This window comes from Camelina sativa, chromosome 15 (assembly GCF_000633955.1).
Source record: "Camelina sativa cultivar DH55 chromosome 15, Cs, whole genome shotgun sequence".
Lineage (NCBI taxonomy): Eukaryota > Viridiplantae > Streptophyta > Magnoliopsida > Brassicales > Brassicaceae > Camelina > Camelina sativa.
Window position 1 is genome coordinate 5,851,193 of NC_025699.1, and position 20,694 is coordinate 5,871,886.

A 20,694-nucleotide genomic window follows, 5' to 3' on the forward strand; every position below is an offset into this window, starting at 1 on the left:
TTTTTTTTTTTTTTTTCGCCGCTTCTCTCTTTCTTCGTGTATTTATGAGTATTATAAGTGTATTATGAGTGTATTATGAGTGTATTATGAATTTATAAATTTTTAGCTTTATAATTATGAGTTTATAAACCTTTAGCTTTATAATTATGAGTTTATGAGATTATGAATTTTGCTTCAATCTGCAACCAATAGACAGACTAATTGGTCATGGTCCTATTTGGTTTGGACATATTTGGGTGTTGGTGTATTTGGGCCTTTGACACATAAATGACCATAAATTGTATGTGTCCAAATGGACATGCCCATTTGGTTATGGACAGACCAATTTACAACCTTAAATTCTCAACTGTATGTACTTTTTTGTTAATTCGATTCAACAAACAATCAAACTTAAAACCCTATATTCAAATTTACATCATCACAAGAGAAACAATGATGCTACCCAATCTTACAGTGGGAATAGGTAGAACAGATACTCTTTAGAGTTCCGGCTATAATTCAATGAAACCATTCCTATCTACTTGCAAACAATGAAGCACGTTTGTTCAATGATCATAGATATTCACTAAGAAGCACGTTAATAAAGCAGCAAGGAGTTTAAGTTCTGATGATGACTAATTTTAAAGTTTATTCTGTGAGTGTTGTTGATCACTTGATCTTGGCGGGGTTCACAATAACATTGATGCATGAATAGAGGTTAAAGGGTGAACTTGGTCTACTCTTTAATAGCTATCAAATCTTTCACTGCAACGTATTACTGTTATGCACCACAAGTACGACGAAACACCGCAACAATAGAACCCGCCCGCGTATGGGGAAATTCAGGTTAAACAATCAAAGAATCCTAAAAATTCACCACTTCAAATATAACTTACTCTTACATGGTAGACTAAGCGAGTGAAACTTAACAATATTACAAATAGGAAACCTAGGGGCCAAAACGATACATGTGTAAAAATATATATGAATCACGACTCACGAGTAGACTCTAACCGGTTCAGAAGCTGGGCAACGACACCCCAGTTAAATCCCCGGTATTGAAGCCACCGGATGACTCTAGCTTTACGATTTTCTATAGGCAAGTCTCGGCCTTGGAGCCACCGCTTCGATGCCTGAACATAAAGCTGATCCACTGCTTCCTTGGACAGCCCATGCTTTGGTTCTTCTGCTTCTTCTCCTTCCTTGCATTGGCCTTTCTCAAAAACCATCTTTATGGCTGTCTCCGAGTCTTCGTTGCTTATGCCTTTCTTAAACAATGCCTGATCAACAACACGCAAAGTACTCACTTCACTTTAGCAGAGAAAGATCAGTCAAAATTCTTATCTCACGAAAATAAATGTAAAGGAAACACTTACTTGCTTGATCCGCCTAGGTCCCCAACTTAAAGAAGACCATCTAGATCGAGCAAATGACTCAGCGTACAAGCTATCATTGATAAAACCTCTGAAACAAAACAAGCAAAAAGTTGAAAGAGAGACTTCTTCTTACTCAATTATGGTAAAGCGCATAATGGTACAACAAGAAAAGCAACCTAGTCCCTTAGGTTCAAGGAAAACAAACACATGATGCTATGGATCCTCATTGAAAACAAAAACAAGAAGAACCTTACCGAATCTGAAAATCATTGATCACCCTGTCAACAATTTCAAGAGGATATTTCTTTCCAATAAGCTTCTTCTTCAGCTCAGCTGCTGAATATGCTCTGGTACCAAGGAGAGAAGCAGAAGAAATAAACCATTCTGCAACATTTTAAAACTAAAGCTACACAACAAAACAAAATTTCCAAGCAAAACCTTAAACCAAGATAGCGAATGGCGCTGTTCTCTGCCTCTTGGGTGGTTTTGCAGGCTTCTTTGCTACTCTTAGCCTGCTCAGCTTCCTCCATATCTACTTTGACTTTATCATAAGCTTGTTTGTGTTTTCTGGTCGTTGATCCTTTCTTCCAACTAGATTCAACTCCGTAGATGCTTTCTTCCAACTCTGCAAAAGGATAAGAGAAACGAGTGTCTCAATTACGATTGGTTTGAAGCCAAAACCTACTAGCATTCATTTAAACCCTTGGCCAAATTGACAATACCTTCATCAGAGTCATCACTAGACACAACATTCATGTAACTTCCAGCAACGTTTATATCCTTGAGATCCAAAAATGTGCCCTCTCTAGCCTCTTCACTGTTACCATTCAGTTGAGATCCCAATACACTATGATCCAATCTACCTTTATTATCAGAACAATCAACAACAGGCTGAGATGTCAAATCTTCACCAGTCTTGCGAGATTTCTTTGGAACATACTTAAACAGTCCCGAAGAATAGTATTCCCTCTGCTCTCCAGAACACAAGATTCTCGGCGCATAGTGACTCTTCTTCACCCTATAAAAAAATATCAGAATATGGATTAAAACTATGCCTTGGGTCCAAAGTAGTAACAGTCACCATGGGAGTAGAAGAGGATCAACAGAACAAATACAAAACAATCAAGTACCAAAAGTGAATTTTTCGCTTCATTTCGACGATTTTGTAGAGTAACTCACCATGGAATAAAGAAGACGCGATGTTGAATGCCAAACGATAACCTAAAAAAGCATTGTTTCAGCATCTCCCAATTGAAATCTCCCAAACCTAATCGTCGTCCTGGTTAAACATCCAAAGTTTCTGAGCTGCTAGCGTGCGCGTTGGTTATTCAGCTGCTAACATACGCGCGGGACATTAGCTGCTAACGTACGCTTGAGTCATCTAGTTTCTGAATTACTGTCTCTAGTGATTATTACATAGAAGAGGTAGAGAGATTTAACCTAATTACTGATATAGTGATATCAAATAATAGAAAAAATGCTTATGTGATCCGGCTTCGGACAGGAAAGTACAATTTTTAACTGGTTTTGCAAAAATTCAATCATAGGCCAACACAAATTTACAAATGAGTCCGACCAAAACTCATATACTAATAGTTATGGAGAAAGGAAAAAAAAAAAACTGAATTTACGTTCTGACCATGTCAACATGACCGCACGACCATCACAAGAATATCTACAGATCTTACTACACTATGAAGACATTACAAATAGACAGTATTAAGGTAACACACAAAGGAGGATCATGCTAAATAGTTAACTACTTTTTACGTAGCTAACAAAACTAATATTGACTTTAACAAATCATATACATGGACTTTCTAGTTGTTGACATGATGCTTCTTAATTATATCATCAAAACATAATAAAAGACTCTTCCACAAACTCTTAATCAAACTTTGACGGCATACAGAACATGGCAATACTTGGGAGACGAATCATCCTCCACAACATTAACATCACCCTCAACATCACCACCATCTCCATCATCATAGCCACCATTATAGCTAAGACTTCTAGACTCGAATCCAGCTTTAGGCTTGAAAACAAACAACCCACTAGACGAGCCAGAGGTTTCGAACAACCAATCATGAACGTCCCAAAAGATCTCCACAGAAACACCATCACTCACGGTCACAACCTCGTTCCCTCTAAATCTCCAATTCAAATTCATGATCCTAATCGCCGGCACACCGTCCACCGTGATCCACATCTCTGGATCGTTAGGACCAGAGAGAGATGTCTCGATCACCACCTCATTCTCCCGCCGCGACTCCCCACCTCCAAACGCCGTGCGCGTGTAGAAAACACGTTTCCCGTGGACGTGTTCTAGCTTAGAGACCAAGGCAGCTTCTGTGGCTGAAGGCTTCTTCTTCGTCCTATTCAAAGCTTCCTTCTTTAGATCCCCGATGGTTAAAACCACGGCGTTTTGAGATACGAGGGAGACGTAGAAGCCTGATGAAGGTTCAGGGAAGTTGGAGAATTTGGCTTGACGAAAATCCCAGTATACGTCAACCCTCGTCCCGTTAGCTTCCAATCTCTTGAGACCTTTTTTGGCCCAAAACGAAGAGCCTGACAGATCTATCTTCACCTCTTGATGATGATTTTGCTGTTCGTCCTTGAGATTCTCTGCTTTGATGGTTAAGGAATGTGATGAGATGGTTTTAGACCAAGTGACGTCTATGTTTTGCGTTGTATTGGCGATTTCAACAACGTAGATTAACGAGACAGAGCTGGACTGATTAAACATTTCTCTCGTAATGTCGTTTGTTTCTTGAAATCTTTTATCGGTACAAACGAGACATGAATAAAACCCACAGGCGTAGCCTCAGGTTTACAATTCTCATTATTGAATATTTTTTGATTCAAGAGATTTGAGAACTTGGAATTGTTCTCTAAAGAAATCAGAATGTTTGGTGAAACGAACTAAACTAAACCGAAGGTTTTTTGTTTGATTGAAGTTTACTATAATTAGATTACTTCTAATTTTGGATCTTCATAAGTCGGAAACCCTCATTTTGTATTAGCTTGTGACCTTTAATTACCTATCTTTAGTAACACATTGAGAACTTGTTAAGAGAATATTCTTTAGATCACTAATTCCTAAATGAATGTAATTGGGCTATATCAGGGCCGAAGTTAAAGAAAGCTATTATGGGCTTCACAAACCCAATAAGTAGATTTAAATGGGATTTACTAAAACGATGTAGTTTAAGTCCGGCGACATTGGATAAAACCCTAAGCTTTAAAACCCTTTGATAAAACAGAAAACTTCTTCCTCTGCATCCGTCGCAGCAGCTCTCCTCTCAGTTGTTCCGTCGTCCCGCCATCAGATCCCAATCAAACTTTCGGGTACTCTTCTTTTTCAATCTCTTCCTATTTTTCGATCAATCTCTATCTCTTGAAAGCTTTATTTTAATTGCATCAGAAATTTTTGTAATTTCAGATATTAGTGTAACGATTCGAGTTATATCTATATGGGTTATGTTCAATTTACTTTTTTTTTTTTAGGGTAACCAATATGGTGTAGCTTGAGTTATGAGATCTGCTTAATTAACTAATAACTACTAGGAAAGACATGATTTTTAAGTTTTGATAGTGCTTATGGATGTTTATTTATTCATAGCTTGTAGGTAACAGTTACCAATTGAAGAAATGGCAGAGTCTACTCAGATGGAAGTTGAGACAGCAACACAAACTGCACCGTTACCGGCTAAACCAACCTTCAAGCCATTGAAAGCTCATGAAATGTCTGATGGTAAAGTGCAGTTCAGGAAGATATCAGTCCCACCAAACCGTTACTCGCCTCTCAAGAAAGCATGGTTAGATATCTACACACCCATTTATGATCAGATGAAGGTTGACATTAGGATGAATCTCAAAGGCCGCAAAGTCGAGCTTAAAACCCGAGCTGACACTCCTGACATTAGTAATCTCCAGAAGTCTGCTGATTTTGTACACGCTTTTATGCTTGGTTTTGATATCCCTGATGCTATCTCTCTTTTGAGGATGGATGAGCTGTATGTTGAGTCTTTTGAGATTAAGGATGTTAAGACTTTGAAAGGTGAGCATTTGTCTCGTGCCATTGGGAGATTGTCTGGGAAAGGAGGGAAGACAAGGTTTGCTATTGAGAACTCGACCAAGACGAGGATTGTGATTGCTGACTCTAGGATTCATATCTTGGGAGCTTTCACTAATATTAAAGTCGCAAGGAGTTCGCTTTGCAGTCTTATCATGGGATCTCCAGCTGGGAAAGTTTACTCGAAGCTCAGAAATGTCTCTGCTAGATTAAACGAATAGATATATTTTAAAGGCGAGATTTTGGAACATTAATTTGATTTTGTCCGAGTGATCTTTGTAATGAAATTTTGCAGAAACAAAATGTTATGGTGTTCTTTATATGAAAGTTATTTGATTTCTGTTGTTGCTTTGAGAACTCGTTTGAAGGTTGTATCAATTTCTATGAGTAACCAAATCAAACACTTGCATTGCATTTTTGTAGACCCTAAAGTCTGATTATTCGACAGCATACAATGGAGAGAGATAACATATGACATGGTCTTTGCATTTCCTATGTTTTGTTCTATAAAATACAAAAAAGGAAAATGAGAAAAAGAAGCAGAATGTGAAGATAGATTCTCTTTTAAATCACAACTTGTTGGCCATTGGTTTATCGGACCAGTTTAATATAACCCTCAACCTCCAAAGAGAAACCCAGCGGCTTGTTCTTCGTTTCCTTCAAACAATTTGAGAGCTTGAATCACTGCTTCGCGGGAGAACCCTAACTCCACAAGCTTTGCAATCTTTGCTTCAAATTCAGGTCCCTATGGATTACATGATGAAATGATTAATGGAGACAATAAGGTATCAAAAGAAGTGAGACTAAGTCTTTAAACACAAAGTTTACCTCTGATGTGTTCTGCCTTTTAGGTTGTTGACTCGTTGGGTTTGCAACCGTGTTATTCTTCTTCTCTGTAAACCCAGAGGGTACCTATTGGACCAAAAGGTTTTATACAAAAAACTATTTAGAAATATAGTTCATCAAAACCAATTATAAAGAAAGACAGTATGCAAAAGCTCTTACCGTTGCTCCAGAGCCAGATGCTTCGTTAAGAACACGTCCTTCATCAAGGAATCGGGAAGGGATGTCTTTCTCTGAAGTAAGTCCAGCTTTTTTTCAGGTTAATTGAAAACAAAGATAACGAACATAAAAAAGGCTCATAATTTTCAAGAATGAGATGGTAATAGAGAACTAGCCTTGCAAAAAGGGAACAGAGACCTCTCCTCCTCCAACAGTCATGACGTTTTCCTTCAAATCTATAGTGCACTACACAGAGAAGAAGAGAGTTACAGCTCTGCATTTGGTTCCAAAATATCCGAAGTCAAAAGATGGAGACTTCGGATGAAGTACCTGATGCTTACGCAGCATATCCAGGCCAAATAGGAATTCCATGTTAGGTGAGTCCAGCACCACGAATGAACATGGGTAAAAGTTATTCCCAATCTGCAAGTTATGAAACTTTAATTTCTTTTGCAAAGAATAATAAACCAGAAAAACGAGGCAACTCATTATAAGAAAAAAGTTGGATGTACTTGCCTTTATTGGAGCAACATGAATGCGGCCTAATATCTCTGACTGGCCAACACCCTGAGCAATACCTTTATAACGCTGATCCATGAGTCTCAGCAATCTGAAAGTGCATATTTAACAAGACTCGTGAGTTTCCATCATTCTATTTTAAAAGAAGTACCAGAAGAAATATATAATGCAATTTACCCGCATCTCTCAGCACAAGTCTTCGATATAATTGTCGACTGTGCACCACTATCAACAAATGCCTGGAGATGGTGTACAATATAGGTTCAGAACAACAAGATGATTTAAGGAGTGATCAATAACATCTCTAAGCACACTGAGACCGAGAAATATTGAAAATAGATAGCAAGGTAAAAGGAAGTTATAATCTGGTTGCCAGATTACCTTCAAAGGTACGCCATTGACCTCCATATCCACATACAGCATTATCTACGGAAATGATAGAAACAACAGAAAAAATAAATCATGTTTGTGTACAAAGAGGTTAAGAAGTTTCAGAACAGTAAACGCAAGCGTACATACCACCCGAGCAAAACCTTCAGGATTATGTTCAAGGGCAGCTTCCCAGTTCTCATCAATTCCTTTCTGAACAATGTATCAAGACAGCACCAAAAGTCAGAAATTGAAAAGGTAACAAGCAAAATAGGAGAACACAAGAACCTAACCAATCACAAGAGTTATTTGCAAATTGCAACTAAAGTAATACAAGAGTCCGGTACATGTAACTCTATGTAAGAACCAATAACCTGTCGAATTGCAGCTTCGATTTTCTTCTGTGCTTCAACATCAAAAGGATCTGCATAGAGAAGGGCCTGCAAGGAGGGGAATACATAAGCAGAATCCTTTGATAGTGGTAGATGTAATTTACTGAAACTCATTTATCTAGAGAAAAGGCTTACGAGTTCCTCTTCCTTTTGACGCTGTAAAACAGATCGCTGACGATGCCGGGCACGTAACACATCTTGTAACTTATTTAAATCACTTCCAGAAATCACTTGTGCAAGCTCGGGATCAGTCTGCAATTCACAATATTCAAAAAGCCAAGGAATCGGAATCATAAAACGAAGGCCAAAGAAGAACAACATAGTTACAAGCTAAATACAATCAATACAAACCTGAAATAGCTGTCCCATAAGATTAGAATCACCCTTAACGTGTTGTTGAAAGGCTGCAGGGTTCAAAGCTGACCCATCAGGATTCATGCCCAAATCACTCCCTGCTGCTGGTGCAGCACCACTGAGAAAGAGACAAAAACAAAGGGATCATATATCACAAACATCAATTTACAAAATTTCAGAACAGAGAAGCAAGAGGTAGTAGTAGTGTACCCAGAAGAGGAATTGGTGGAAACCATCATCATCAATAAATCATCATCTTTAACACCCAAGGCACTCAATTTATCGGAATTCCCCATCTCGTTTCCATTATACAACAGCTGCTGCTGCTGAATCGGAACATTGGACTGCTCATTCATACAAGGGAAAAAAAAAATAGCTTTAAGTTCTAAAAAAACCCATAAACCCCAGCAGAATTCAAAGCTTCGATCTTTGAGTTTTTTATTTTTTCAGTAGCAAGAGCCAAACACAATTCGACAAAACATAAATCGACTAAAGAGATCTGAGAAGGAACCCTTTACCTCAACTTCGAGCAAGGCTTTAACATTCTCAACCTACAGAACAAATCAACTTAAAGGATCAGCAAAAAGAAAAAACCAAAACTTCCGTAAACGTCGACTAATCAGTGAAACCCCAAGAAGCACCATGGACCAATTTTGACAAGTACATTGTGATTAACTACAACCCGAGGAATCAGGAAAGTTTAGGGTTTTCTCAGAAGGAAAAAACAAACTTACGGTTTCATTAGAATCGACATCAAGAGAGATGATTTGTTCACCGGCGGTCATAACAGTGATCCTCATCTTTGTAATCGTCGTCTGTTTTTTTTTTGGGTTTTCTCGGCCTCCTCTTTTTTTTTTTTTTTTTACTTACTTTTGGTCAATTGTTTTGAGACTCTGTGACTCCCTGAGGAGAGATTGCTTTACTTATGGTTTTACTCTGTCTTATCAGAGAAGCCAAATTTACCCTGAACCCGCTATTCGACACAGAGGCTTCTGATTAGTCCCGGAACTACCCCCTGGTTTATTAATTAACTTATTTCTTTATTTAGTAGCCCGACCGTTTATAATGTCATCGACTGATTTGAGATTTAGCTTTACATTTTTATAAAATTACAATTGATAAAGATGGGTTATTTATGTAATTAGGAAGAGGTTTAGCCGTAACGAGCGAGAATAATTACTTTTCTGGTCATAAAGAATCGTACTGTTCCTTATAGATAAGAATAAAAAGATTATTAGGCATCTTTTTAATTGTGGTCATTATCTGAAATAAATTTATTGGCTTTTTTAAAAAACTTTTTTTGCTTAAAAGGTGCGGAAGCTTTTAAATATATATGATGAATACGAATCACATACAGTACGTTACGTTTTTTTTTTTTTTTGGGGGTGGAATTGAATCGAAACAAAGACAAAAATATTGAATCGTAAGTTTTAATAATAAGGTCAAGAAACTACAATCTAATTTAATGAAACATTCCACGAATGCACAAGTAGTCCATGTGAGAAGAGAAACTTAGAGATAAAAAGCAAAACAAATGGTTGTTAATAAAAAAAAAAAAAAAAAAAAAAAAAAAAAAAACCTAAAGAATCGATCACTATTATACCCAAGATTTGGAATTCAAAGACGACAAAAAACCAAAATCATGAGATCACATCACACTATATAGCTAGTTAAATACCAGGCGGAGCTGGGAAACCGTAAGCGCCGCGACGTCCAAGAGGAGAGCCGCAACCAAATCTGGGATCGCATTGGAGATGAACAGAGTTTTGGATCTTGTGAAATCCATCCTTGAAAACGCCGAATCCAAATACAAAACCAATCGCGATCACCACCAATACCAAACACGTGCACATCATGCATACCCTTCCGCAACACATCTTTTTGCTTCGATCCCCAAAAAAAAAAAAAAAAAATCCTCCTCCGATTCGTCTCTGTTTTTTTTTATTGAAAAGGTTTGTCTCCGGAGATTCCGAGATTCGTCTTTGATTTAGGTTTGAACAACTCTCTCTCTCTCTCTCTCTCTCTCTCTCTCTCTATCTATATAAAGAGAGGGAGTTTTGTTTGTTGTTTTTGTTGGCGAGAATTGTGGTGAGAGAGAGAGAGAGAGATGATAAATTTAGTGGGTTAGAGAAAGCAAAGAGAGATAGAGATAGAGATGATGATGATATAAAGAAAGAAGAAGAAGAGAATTGGAATTGTCCTGTGATGTGCTGTGTGGACGTTACACGCCTATTTCAGTATTTCTTGCTTTTAAAGCTAATCAAAATAAAATAAAATAAAATTCCCAACCCAATAACAACAACGGTCTCTTTTTTTTTTTTTTTCCTTTACCTCCTCTGTTTAGGTTTCTCTTTATCTCTTGATTGGTTCATTCCTTAATTAACCTAGTTTGACTGCGAGACTTTAATATTTTTGGGCCTCATTAGTGAAATTGGAAAATTTCCACTTTTTCTCGCTTAGGCGGTGGTTGTCATCGATCCAGTTATCTATATATATATATAGCCATAGGGGTGTGTAGAGAAATTTTGTCATTAATCAGAGACCTACACAAATCCTCCTCCGGCTGCGATCTCTAGGGCTCTTTAGTTTCCTTTTTTTTTAGCAGCCGGTTTTTTTTTTAGCAGCTGGTCTCTGTCGTTTTCGATCTAGGGTTCATGAATATACAAATGCCTCGGCTCGGTAAGGGAAAAAGAATGGTTGTGATTCCTTGTCCCGTTTAGTTGGTCCCTTGTATTCTCAGATGCCCTCGGTTAATAAATAATAACCCATTCTAAAGCTTATGCTTATGATTGGGGTAGAGTGTGGTGCATGATATACTTGGTCCGATTAGTCCCAGATTGTTCAATAATTAAACACATCGGTATAAAGTATAAACAAAAGCGTCGGCTTAGTTATGAACAGAAAAAAATTGGTTTGTTGGTCCGAAATCGATTCGATATATGATCCCTAATTGTCCCGTCCCTCATTCCCTCGGTTAATAAACAACCCATTCTAATCCTATGTTCAATAAGCTAATGATTGTGGAAAAGTGTGGTAAATGATGCTTGGTCCGATAAGACAAGAGTCCCAGATTTGGTTCAATATATATTGACTTGGTTTAAATACCAGATCGGTTTGGAAAAGAAAAGCTTCGGCTTTGGTTATAAACGGGAAAAATATATATTGGTGGGTGGTGCATACTATTTGGTCCGGAATCGATCTATACATATTTCTCGTCCCTGTCTCCCATAAAAGTTGGTCCCGACTGTTCTTAAAAAACCCCATTCCAAGTTATTAAAGTGTAAGCTCAATCTGAAAAGACTGTGGTGCTTATATACTTTAATGCTTAGGTCCCTGATTCTCTACTTTAATGCTTTGGTTCAAAAATTAAAAACCCATTGGAAGATGATCTTTATAAAGCTTGGGGATGTGAAAAGAGTGTGGTGCATGATATTTCTTGGTCTCGAATTGCACATACAAATGCCTCAGTTACAAAACCACAATATACTATAAGATTATGATTGGGAAAGAGTGTTGTGTATTTATGAATTATGATACTTGGTCCCAGTTCCTGATTGTTCAAAGAATTTCCTTGGTTAAAGACCACATTGCAAGCTAAATCCAGTAAGCTTTTATGCATGATACTAGGTCCCGGATTCCCTATTCAAATGCCTTGGTAGAACTTGAAAACCCATTGGAAGCTAATCTTAATAAGTTTGAGAATGGGAAGGAAATTGTGGTGCATGATACTTGGTCCCGTGTTGTTCAGACAGATGCCTCGGTTAAAACCCCATTGTAAGCTATTCATAGCTAGTAAGCTTATGACAGAGACAGAGTGTGGTGCATGATATTTGGTCCTAGCCCCTCGTTGTTTAAACAATTGCTTGGTTAAAAAACCACACTGCAAGCTAATTTCAATACATTCATGAATGGAAAAAGAGTGGTGCATGAGATACTAGGTCCCGAATTCTCTATATTCAAATGCATTGGTTAAAGAGATGAAGAAGTTGAAAAAACCCATTCAAAGACTTGGGAATGTGAAAGACAGAGAGAGTGTGGTGCATGATATACCTGGATCCGGATTGTCAATACAGATGCCTCATACAGCCCCATCGTAAGCTAATTATAATAAGCGTATAAATTAGAAATGATATAAAGCTATACAAATGTCCTCTGTTAAAAAAAAAAAAACCATTGTAAGCTAATCATAATAAGCTTATGAACAGGAACTGGTGTAGTGCGTGCTACTTGCTTCTGGATTGTCAATTCTAAGTGCCTTGGCTGAAACAACGCATTGTAAGCCAATCGGTGGATATTGTTGCATAATGTCCATACAACGGTTACGACTCAGTTAAAAACAGGCAATGTAAGTTCATCAAAAGCTTAAGAATGGGAAAGTGTAGATGGTGATGCATATTTGGCCCATAAAAGTTTATACAATTGCCTCAGCTCATCAAGGAAACAAGAACTGATGAATGGGAAAACAGATGTAAGACTTTGTCCCAAGTATCTATAAAAAGGCCTCTGTTTCGGTTAACAAAATCTTAAGAAGCTTGGGGATGGGAAAGACTGTGGAGCATGATACTTGGTTCGGGATTGTCCATACAAATGCCTCGGTTACAACCCCAATGTAAGCAAATCATAATACGCTTATTAATGGGAAAGCGTATGGTTCATGATACAAATGTTCTCGGTTAGAAAAACCCATTGTAAGCTAGACATATTAAACTTATGTACGGGAACTGGTCTGGTACTCTGGTGTGTGAAACCTGCTTCTGGATTGTCTAATTCAAGTGCCTCGGTTAATTACGCATTTTAAGCCAATCGGTTGATGTTGTTGCATGACATTTTGTCCCAAATTGTCCTACACAAAGGTGGAGACTCGGTTAAAAGCCCAATTATACGTTTATCAAGAGCTTATGAAAGGGAAATTTATGGTGATGCATGATAATTTGTCCCGAAAAAGTTTTTACAATTGCCTCAGCTCATCAAGAGCTAATAATAATGCGGAAAAAGATACATGATACTCTGTTCCAAAAGTCAATAAAATTATAAAAAATGCCTCTTTGTAGTTAAAATTCCATACTGTCAAGCTTATTAATGGAAAAAAAAGGGTGGATGGTGGTGCATGATACAAACTTGGTCCCCAAAATGTTTTTTATATGCCTCAGGCTCGGCTAAAAATCTTGTCATATGCTTATTTGAGGTCTATAAGTGGCGGTGCATGGTAAGGATATGTATATGTTTGTCTCGATTTATCAAATGCCTTGACTTGGCTAAAAGTCCGAATAGTCATGGGGAGCTTCTGAATGAATAAATGGTGGTGCGCATTGGAAATATGTCCCGTGTTAATTTATACAAATGCCTCGACTCAGTGAAAATTCGTTCCCTAGTAAGCTTAAGAGAAGTTTAAGAATGAGAAAAGCGTTGATGGCAGCTAGGTGTTGCCTACTAACTACTGGAGAAAGGGATAGTTTTATAATTCATCATAAGTCATAAAGTATTGGAGGCTTCTGAAGGGGTGGGTGGTGGTGCATATAAAATTAGAGAATCATGTCGCTTGAGTACACAAAGCAAATGAGCGAAAAAAGGGTTCAAGAACTTTTTGAAATGGTCTTTAAGTCTAGATGTTGTCAAGAAGGTGACATTACGTTATACAGCCATATGTATATAGGTGAATTTGGAGACATCAGTTGAATCTAAACGACACTAATTAAAACAGAGAAATTGAACAATTAGAGAGCAAAATCTTGATATTTATTGTTTGGTCTAGTTCCTTAAGAACCTAGTGTGGTAAGTGGTAACCACTTGCTTTGTCAGGTTTTCAAAAGGTGCCATGTCCATCTACGCACACCAAGTCACCAATATCACTCACTGCATCAAAAACAAGAGAATCAGACGAGAATGATTTCGTGCTGACGTGGACTGTTATTAAGTTATCGGGCTTCATAAATAGAAACAAGGCCCAAACTAATTTTGAGAAATATAAGATCTTGAATTTATTCAGAACCGCCCTCATATTGTAATATAAGTGCGATTATCACCCCATACATTTTAGTAATTGAATTTACATCCCCAGCATCAAAAAAGCAAGTCTCCAAAAGTTCTTTAGCTGTTCTCACTTTCAAGTCATCATCGTCTCTCTCGTCTCTCTATTCTTGCTTTTCGCGCTTCCCTCTCTCTCTCTTTGTGACTCTCGATTTCTTCCTTAGATCCGCCGAGTCTTCCTTTTTTGTGGATTCTTTTCTACATTCCAAATTACACCTCTGTTTTTAGATACCGATATCGCAAACCCTAGATTCGACGATCTTTGAAATCAATGGCATCTTCACCCGGTAATACTAACCCTCACAATCCTCCTCCTCCGTTCGATCTCAGTACTATCTTCAAACCTTCATCGAACCCTTACCCGGCGCCTCCGTCATCTTATCCTCCACCGGCGGGTCCTTTTCTTCACAGCCAGTATAATCAGCAACTCTACGCGCCGCCGAGTACCTCACCCCAACCATCGCCGGTGACTCTGACGCAACAGGATGTGTCTTCCTCTTCCTCGGCGGCGACTAACTTGCTTCCGCAGAGAACGCTTTCTTATCCCACGCCACCTCTCAATCCCCAATCTCCCCGTGTTAATCACAATCCCGGAACGCACATCCTCGCTCTCCTTAACAACAACAACGGAGGCGCCGTGGCTAACCAAGAGCCTCCGCATCAGTTTCCGGTAGTGAATCACAACGAGATGGCTCGGTCTTTTCCTGGCGGTTCCGGTCCTATCCGTGTTCCCAGCTGTAAACTGCCTAAGGGAAGACGATTGGTTGGTGAACACGCTGTGTACGATGTGGACGTGAGATTACAGGGAGAGATTCAGCCACAGTTGGAGGTGACTCCGATTACTAAATACGGGTCGGATCCTCAGCTTGTCGTGGGTCGGCAAATCGCCGTGAATAAGGTCTACATATGCTATGGATTGAAAGGAGGAAACATTAGGGTTCTTAATATACACAGTGCTTTGAGGTCTTTGTTCAGAGGCCATTCTCAGGTTGTTATTCAACTTTGCATTTTTAATAAAGTTGTTGAACTGTTTTGTTCCCACCAGTTCTAACTACGTCTTTGTGTACAGAGAGTGACGGACATGGCTTTCTTTGCCGAAGATGTTGATCTCTTGGCTAGGTAATGTTCTGGAACTATAAGCTTCTTCTACTTTGTGGTTTACATTTGCTTTCATACCGACTACTTTTCTATTACTTTAAAACAGTGTTAGTCTAGATGGAAAAGTTTTCGTGTGGAAAATTTCTGAGGGATCTGAGAGAGATGATCAACCCCAGATAACTGGAAAGATAGTTTGTGCTCTTCAGATACTAGGAGAGCAAGACACCAAACATCCACGTGTTTGTTGGCACTGCCACAAACAGGTATTTGATCACTTGTCATTGGAAGATGCATACATTGCTTCTTTGAACATCATGACCTTTTCAAATTTACGCTCTATTGTGTCTATACTTCTGATTGCGTAATTCACATTTTTTTCCAGGAAATTTTGGTAGTTTCAATTGGTAAGCATGTGCTGCGAATTGATACTACAAAAGTTGGTAGAGGTGAAGTATTCTCTGCTGAGGCACCTCTCCAGTGTCCCCTTGATAAACTGATTGATGGTGTTCAGATTGTGGGCAAGCATGATGGGGAAGTTACAGATTTGTCAATGTGCCAATGGATGACCACGCGCCTGGTTTCTTCTTCTGTTGATGGCACGGTTTGTGTTTGTTCTTATCATTTTCCGTCTGCTCATATTCATAACCTTAGTTGAATATATTTAAAGAACTAAAATTTCAACTGTTTTGGCTGCTTAATGGGTGTCCCCAAGTTCAATTAATTGAAACTCGTCAGCCTTTTTTTGGTTCTGCTAGCTCATCCTAAGTTGAAGAGTTTTTTTTTTAAGTTTCATCATAGACTTGCATTTGCATCATGTCTTCACAACCTGAACACATTCTACAACAGCTAGTATATTTGTGTTTGAGTCTTACTTCTTCTTTATACCAACAGGTTAAGATATGGCAAGATAATAAGGCACAACCACTCGTAGTTTTGAGACCTCATGATGGACATCCAGTCAGCTCAGCCACATTTGTGACGTCCCCGGAAAGACCTGATCACATCATACTTATCACGGGGGTAGTTTTCTTAAATCAATATTACATACCTTTAACAGTGCTATATAATGTTATTTGGCCCTGTTGTGTTAAGTTTACATTTTGTAAATGTAGCTTTCCTTTCTGCCAATTTGCTAACTCAGCTAGTGTTGGCAATGTTCTTCTCACAGGGTCCTCTAAATCGAGAAATGAAAATCTGGGTCTCTGCTGGGGAAGAAGGGTGGCTTTTACCAGCTGATGCTGAATCATGGAGGTGTACCCAGACACTTGAATTGAAAAGTTCAACTGAGCCACGGGCTGAAGAGGCATTTTTTAACCAAGTAATAGCATTATCTGAAGCAGGCTTGCTTTTACTTGCAAACGCAAAAAGGAACGCCTTATATGCTGTGCATTTGGACTATGGTTATTCTCCAGTTGATTCTCGGATGGATTACCTGTCAGAGTTTACAGTCACTATGCCCATATTGAGTTTTATTGGGACAAATGATCCTCCAGAAGAGCCCATTGTTAAGGTTTATTGTGTTCAGACTCTAGCAATCCAGCAGTATACATTAGACTTATGCTTGTGCTTGCCACCTCCTACAGAGAATGTGGGTTTTGAGAAGTCAGATTCTAGTGTGTCACGGGAAGCAAATTTTGTTGAAAGTATGTTTGAACCATCTGGACTGAAACCTACCAAATTACCATCAGTTAATTCAGTGCCTAAACCATCTATTTTAGTGAATAGATCGGAAAGTGCTAATACGTTGAATTTTCCAGCGGGTTCTGCATCAGCGGAGACCACATCACCAGCAATTGTCCCCCCCAACGGTGAGCCTAAAACTTCTGGGCTGCCTTCTGAGACCAGTGATGCAGGTTCTGCGTATGCTCCTTCACCTCAACATTCTCTAAGTCCAAGACTATCAAGTAAACTTTCTGGCTATCACACTCCTTCTGATTCTTTTGTTGATAGGCAAAATGATGATGTTGGAGAAAATAGTTTGAATGTATCTTCTGTCGACGAAAGCTCTAGAAGCAAAGACATGAATGTTAAACCTGATGATGATATGTCTGGGATTCGAAGCCCATCAGCTTTTTTTAAACACCCTACTCATCTCGTAACTCCTTCAGAGATATTGATGGGTGTTTCATCCACTGAAGCCTCCGTTACTACTGAAGACAAGAGGGGTAGAAATGCTGATATTCAGGACGTGAATAATGATGCAAGAGGCACAGAAGTTGAGGTCAAAGAAGTAAGTGAAGCACGGTCTACGCAGAATGGTGAAATCAACTATCATGAAGAAACTGCGAATCACACTTCAGAAAGTAGAGAACAAATTTTCTGCTCACAGGCTTCCAATCTCACAGCAAGAGTCCGCCATCCTATTACAGAGGAAACTGTCATTCCAGAGGACTCTATGGCATATGGACAACCTTTACAAGTTGGGGATGAAAGAGGTCTTGACTCAAGAGATGTGTCTGCAAACCTTCCCAAGTCGGGTTCATCTAGTGGGCTGCCACAGTTGGTAGCTGAAAATAGCAAAGGGAAGAAGCAGAAGGCCAAAAATTCACAGGGTCCCAGTTTGTCATCCTCAAATGTTGCTAATCAGGCTGAATCCGTCAGTGAGCAATGTGAGAGGTTAAGTAATCCCATGACAGATTCGCTTCCGCAGTTATTAGCTATGCAAGAAACGATGAATCAGGTGACTAATTAGTACCCTATTCTTAAAAATATCATTTTTTATACTCTTGCATCATTTCACTGATACACTACTAAACTTGTTTTAACCTTGATTGGACACAAAACTGTTATCTTTGTTAGATTCGTTTTAAAACGAAAGTCAGATTTGATTAATAACTAGCATTTATCAATGATAAGCTATTGCTTTTCATCTAAAGACGTACCTTGGTAATGTTGTTGTTGTTTTATCTGTTGAACTGAAATATTATTTCCCTTCCAGATAATGGTTTCACAGAAGGAGATGCAGAGGCAACTATCAAATGCTGTCACTGGCCCAATTGTAAAAGAAGGTAAAAGACTTGAAGTGGCTATAGGGAGAATGATAGAGAAATCCAGCAAGTCAAATGCTGATGCTTTATTGGCCCGCTTCCAAGAGGAGGCTGTTAAGAATGAAAAGGCATTACGTGACCATGCACAACAAATTGTGAATGCAACGTCAAACTTCATGAGCAAGGAGTTAAATGCCATGTTTGAGAAAACGGTGAAGAAGGAATTTGCTACCGTTGGTCCATCCCTAGCACGTGCAGCAACTCCAGTTATTGAAAAAACTGTTTCCTCTGCAATCACAGAATCCTTTCAGGTTAGTAATTTACGAGATATGATGAGTTGATTCATGAGAAGGTTCATTTTTAAGGTTCATTGTTGAAAACGAAAACTGATTTTCATACAGAGAGGAATTGGTGACAAAGCAGTTAATCAGCTTGATAAATCTGTTATTACAAAGCTTGAAACAACCATAGCCAGGCAAATTCAAGCCCAATTTCAGACGTCTGGTAGACAAGCCCTCCAGGTAAAACTTCGAATTTAACCTAGTTTTATGATACTTTATAAAATGTATATGCAAGTCCTTTGCATACAATATCAGCTGCATCATTGTTTAGTGTAAAATAAGTTGGTCTCTTATATCCATATCTTTTCTTCCAATGTAAACTTCAGGAAGGTCTTAGGTCAAGTCTGGAATCTTCAGTCATACCGTCCTTTGAGAGAGCATGCAAGGCCATGTTTGTGCAAGTAGACTCAACCTTCCAGAAAGGGATGGCTGAGCACACAAGTGCAGCCCAGCAACGGTTCGACTCTGGACACTCCCAGCTTGCTCATACTCTGAAGGTATGATGGAAGATCATCCTTCCAGCTTTTTTTTTTTGGTTAATCACCAGTTATGGTAGCAAAATGCTTCTTTTTTTTGTTTTCCGCATGTTAAAGTTGCTGCTCGTTTGTACAGGAAACCATTAGTTCTGCATCATCAGTTACTCAAGCCCTAAATCATGAATTAGCCGAGAGTCAAAGGAATCGCTTAGCTCTCGCAGCTGCTGGAGCTAGTTCTGTTGGATCAAATCCCTTGGTTACTCAACTAAGTAATGGACCTTTAGGTGCTCTTCTTGAAAAGGTTTGCACATCTCTGGTGTAATTTACTGACCCGTTGAATGGTGTTGTCTCTTTTGAGTTTTGACAAGTATAATATATGCTTACTGCAATTCTGGTTGTTTCAGGTTGAAGCGCCTATGGACCCAACAGCAGAACTCTCAAGGTTGATATCTGAACGCAAGTACGAAGAATCTTTCACTTCGGCACTACAAAGAAGCGATGTCTCTATAGTATCATGGCTTTGCTCACAGGTGAAATTTTTGTTTGGATTTTGCTCATCATAAGATCACATAACCATCAGTTTTACATAAGATCCCATTGTACCAATGCAGGTGGATCTTCGTGGACTACTGGCTATGAATCCGCTTCCGCTAAGCCAAGGCGTGCTTCTTTCACTGCTGCAGCAGCTATCTTGTGACATCAGCAAGGACACATCCCGTAAGCTAGGTTGGATGACTGATGTTGTTGCAGCCATAAACCCATCAGATCAGATGATTGCGGTCCACGCTCGTCCAATCTTTGAACAGGTTTATCAGATTTTGCACCACCAGCGTAACGCAGCAGGCAGCGACATCACTGCCGTCAGACTTATAATGCACGTGATCAACTCTATGCTTATGAGCTGCAAATGACATCACTCTTTCTCTTTCTTCTTGTTCGTTAGTTACATGCATAAAAAATAGGAAACGTTTCTTCTCTGCATCTTACTCTTGTTAGTGTTTTTTTTTTTTTCATTTTTGGTTTTTGTCTTTTGTTCAAATTTCCTTTTAAATGTAAAATCTGGTTTCTACGTCTATATAGATTTTTTACTAAAGAACGTGATTTTGAAGACAATGTTACATGAAGATTATACATTATGGGAGTCTTGGAGCTTGTTCGTTTCGTCGCTGCAAGTACCTGCGGCTGCGGCAGCCGCATGTGTTGTTGTTCGTTTGGTTGCCGCAGGTGCTTGCGGCAAGACACTGTGGATAATGCTGATTCTAATTTTGGACGTCGATTAGTTGCGGCGATCAAAAAAGTTGCGTTTGCCGCAGTCGCTGCCGCTGCTGCTGCCGCAGCCACGAACGAACACGCTCTTGGTCGACAGTAAACAGAGAAATTGAGTGCAAAGCAAGATGGATATTTTGCTTTTGGGTTCAGTTTCCATTTACTTTTGGAGATAAAAGGAGCTGACCATGAATCAGAATCCTTATCCTATTCTTCTCCCATTCGTTGGACGTTCCGAGTAAAAAAGCAAGAGGTTGGGAAAAAAAAACGATTAAAGGCGTAATACTTTCTACTTTATGTCTTGCTACGCACTTGAACAAGTGAATCTCTAGAAATATATATTGGGCCCTGTAATGGGAATGACGGCCCAAACAAGTAAAGTCTAAATCTATTATTAACAGAAGCATCCTCATATTTTAGTAATATACAC

General features: G+C 38.9%; 5 protein-coding genes across 8 annotated transcripts; 2 read left to right on the forward strand and 3 right to left on the reverse strand.

Annotated features, from left to right (window-relative positions):
• Positions 794-2,642, reverse strand: LOC104745568 (regulatory protein RecX-like). 2 transcript variants are annotated; one of them, XM_010466846.2, is made up of 6 exons: positions 2,535-2,642; positions 2,078-2,373; positions 1,794-1,980; positions 1,610-1,702; positions 1,356-1,443; positions 794-1,259 (listed from the first exon to the last, which is right to left on the reverse strand). In XM_010466846.2, exons 1-6 carry the CDS (start codon positions 2,597-2,599, stop codon positions 969-971), a joined length of 1,020 nt encoding a protein of 339 aa, XP_010465148.1. In that variant the 5' UTR covers positions 2,600-2,642; the 3' UTR covers positions 794-968. The 2 variants fall into 2 exon arrangements, with proteins under 2 accessions (XP_010465148.1, XP_010465150.1); XM_010466848.1 differs by having other exon boundaries at positions 2,486-2,565.
• Positions 2,996-4,252, reverse strand: LOC104745569. The gene has a single exon (XM_010466849.1). It carries the CDS (start codon positions 4,102-4,104, stop codon positions 3,247-3,249), a length of 858 nt encoding a protein of 285 aa, XP_010465151.1. The 5' UTR covers positions 4,105-4,252; the 3' UTR covers positions 2,996-3,246.
• LOC104745570 (RNA-binding protein pno1-like) lies at positions 4,599-5,771 on the forward strand. Of its 2 annotated transcripts, none has more exons than XM_010466850.2 (2): positions 4,599-4,706; positions 4,981-5,771. In XM_010466850.2, exon 2 carries the CDS (start codon positions 5,010-5,012, stop codon positions 5,652-5,654), a length of 645 nt encoding a protein of 214 aa, XP_010465152.1. In that variant the 5' UTR covers positions 4,599-4,706; positions 4,981-5,009; the 3' UTR covers positions 5,655-5,771. The 2 variants fall into 2 exon arrangements, with proteins under 2 accessions (XP_010465152.1, XP_010465153.1); XM_010466851.2 differs by having other exon boundaries at positions 4,610-4,706; positions 4,988-5,771.
• On the reverse strand, positions 5,822-8,965 carry LOC104745571 (DNA damage-inducible protein 1). The gene is made up of 15 exons (XM_010466852.2): positions 8,804-8,965; positions 8,588-8,620; positions 8,280-8,413; positions 8,067-8,187; positions 7,851-7,967; positions 7,698-7,763; positions 7,474-7,536; positions 7,336-7,380; positions 7,132-7,193; positions 6,952-7,045; positions 6,766-6,858; positions 6,612-6,681; positions 6,439-6,509; positions 6,262-6,345; positions 5,822-6,178 (listed from the first exon to the last, which is right to left on the reverse strand). Exons 1-15 carry the CDS (start codon positions 8,867-8,869, stop codon positions 6,050-6,052), a joined length of 1,248 nt encoding a protein of 415 aa, XP_010465154.1. The 5' UTR covers positions 8,870-8,965; the 3' UTR covers positions 5,822-6,049.
• Positions 14,130-20,091, forward strand: LOC104745572 (enhancer of mRNA-decapping protein 4-like). Of its 2 annotated transcripts, XM_010466854.2 has the most exons (13): positions 14,130-15,084; positions 15,166-15,215; positions 15,301-15,457; positions 15,577-15,795; positions 16,086-16,214; positions 16,363-16,837; positions 16,952-17,874; positions 18,133-18,492; positions 18,583-18,702; positions 18,849-19,019; positions 19,135-19,299; positions 19,403-19,528; positions 19,610-19,909. In XM_010466854.2, exons 1-13 carry the CDS (start codon positions 14,368-14,370, stop codon positions 19,907-19,909), a joined length of 3,912 nt encoding a protein of 1,303 aa, XP_010465156.1. In that variant the 5' UTR covers positions 14,130-14,367. The 2 variants fall into 2 exon arrangements, with proteins under 2 accessions (XP_010465156.1, XP_010465155.1); XM_010466853.2 differs by having other exon boundaries at positions 16,363-17,874; positions 19,610-20,091.

Bases quoted from the DNA above. Each gene is read 5' to 3' on its own strand.
- LOC104745568 (XM_010466846.2), bottom strand. From the start codon at position 2,599: ATGCTGAAACAATGCTTTTTTAGGTTATCGTTTGGCATTCAACATCGC. The intron at 1,703-1,793 runs GTTTTGCTTGGA...CCTTGGTACCAG, and splicing joins ATTCGCTATCTTGGTTTAAG to AGCATATTCAGCAGCTGAGC. The intron at 1,444-1,609 runs GTAAGGTTCTTC...GTTTTGTTTCAG, and splicing joins ATCAATGATTTTCAGATTCG to AGGTTTTATCAATGATAGCT.
- LOC104745569 (XM_010466849.1), bottom strand. From the start codon at position 4,104: ATGTTTAATCAGTCCAGCTCTGTCTCGTTAATCTACGTTGTTGAAATC.
- LOC104745570 (XM_010466850.2), top strand. From the start codon at position 5,010: ATGGCAGAGTCTACTCAGATGGAAGTTGAGACAGCAACACAAACTGCA.
- LOC104745571 (XM_010466852.2), bottom strand. From the start codon at position 8,869: ATGAGGATCACTGTTATGACCGCCGGTGAACAAATCATCTCTCTTGAT. The intron at 8,188-8,279 runs GTACACTACTAC...TCTCTTTCTCAG, and splicing joins TCCACCAATTCCTCTTCTGG to TGGTGCTGCACCAGCAGCAG. The intron at 7,968-8,066 runs GTTTGTATTGAT...TGTGAATTGCAG, and splicing joins TTATGGGACAGCTATTTCAG to ACTGATCCCGAGCTTGCACA.
- LOC104745572 (XM_010466853.2), top strand. From the start codon at position 14,368: ATGGCATCTTCACCCGGTAATACTAACCCTCACAATCCTCCTCCTCCG. The intron at 15,458-15,576 runs GTATTTGATCAC...ATTTTTTTCCAG, and splicing joins GTTGGCACTGCCACAAACAG to GAAATTTTGGTAGTTTCAAT. The intron at 18,493-18,582 runs GTTAGTAATTTA...ATTTTCATACAG, and splicing joins CAATCACAGAATCCTTTCAG to AGAGGAATTGGTGACAAAGC.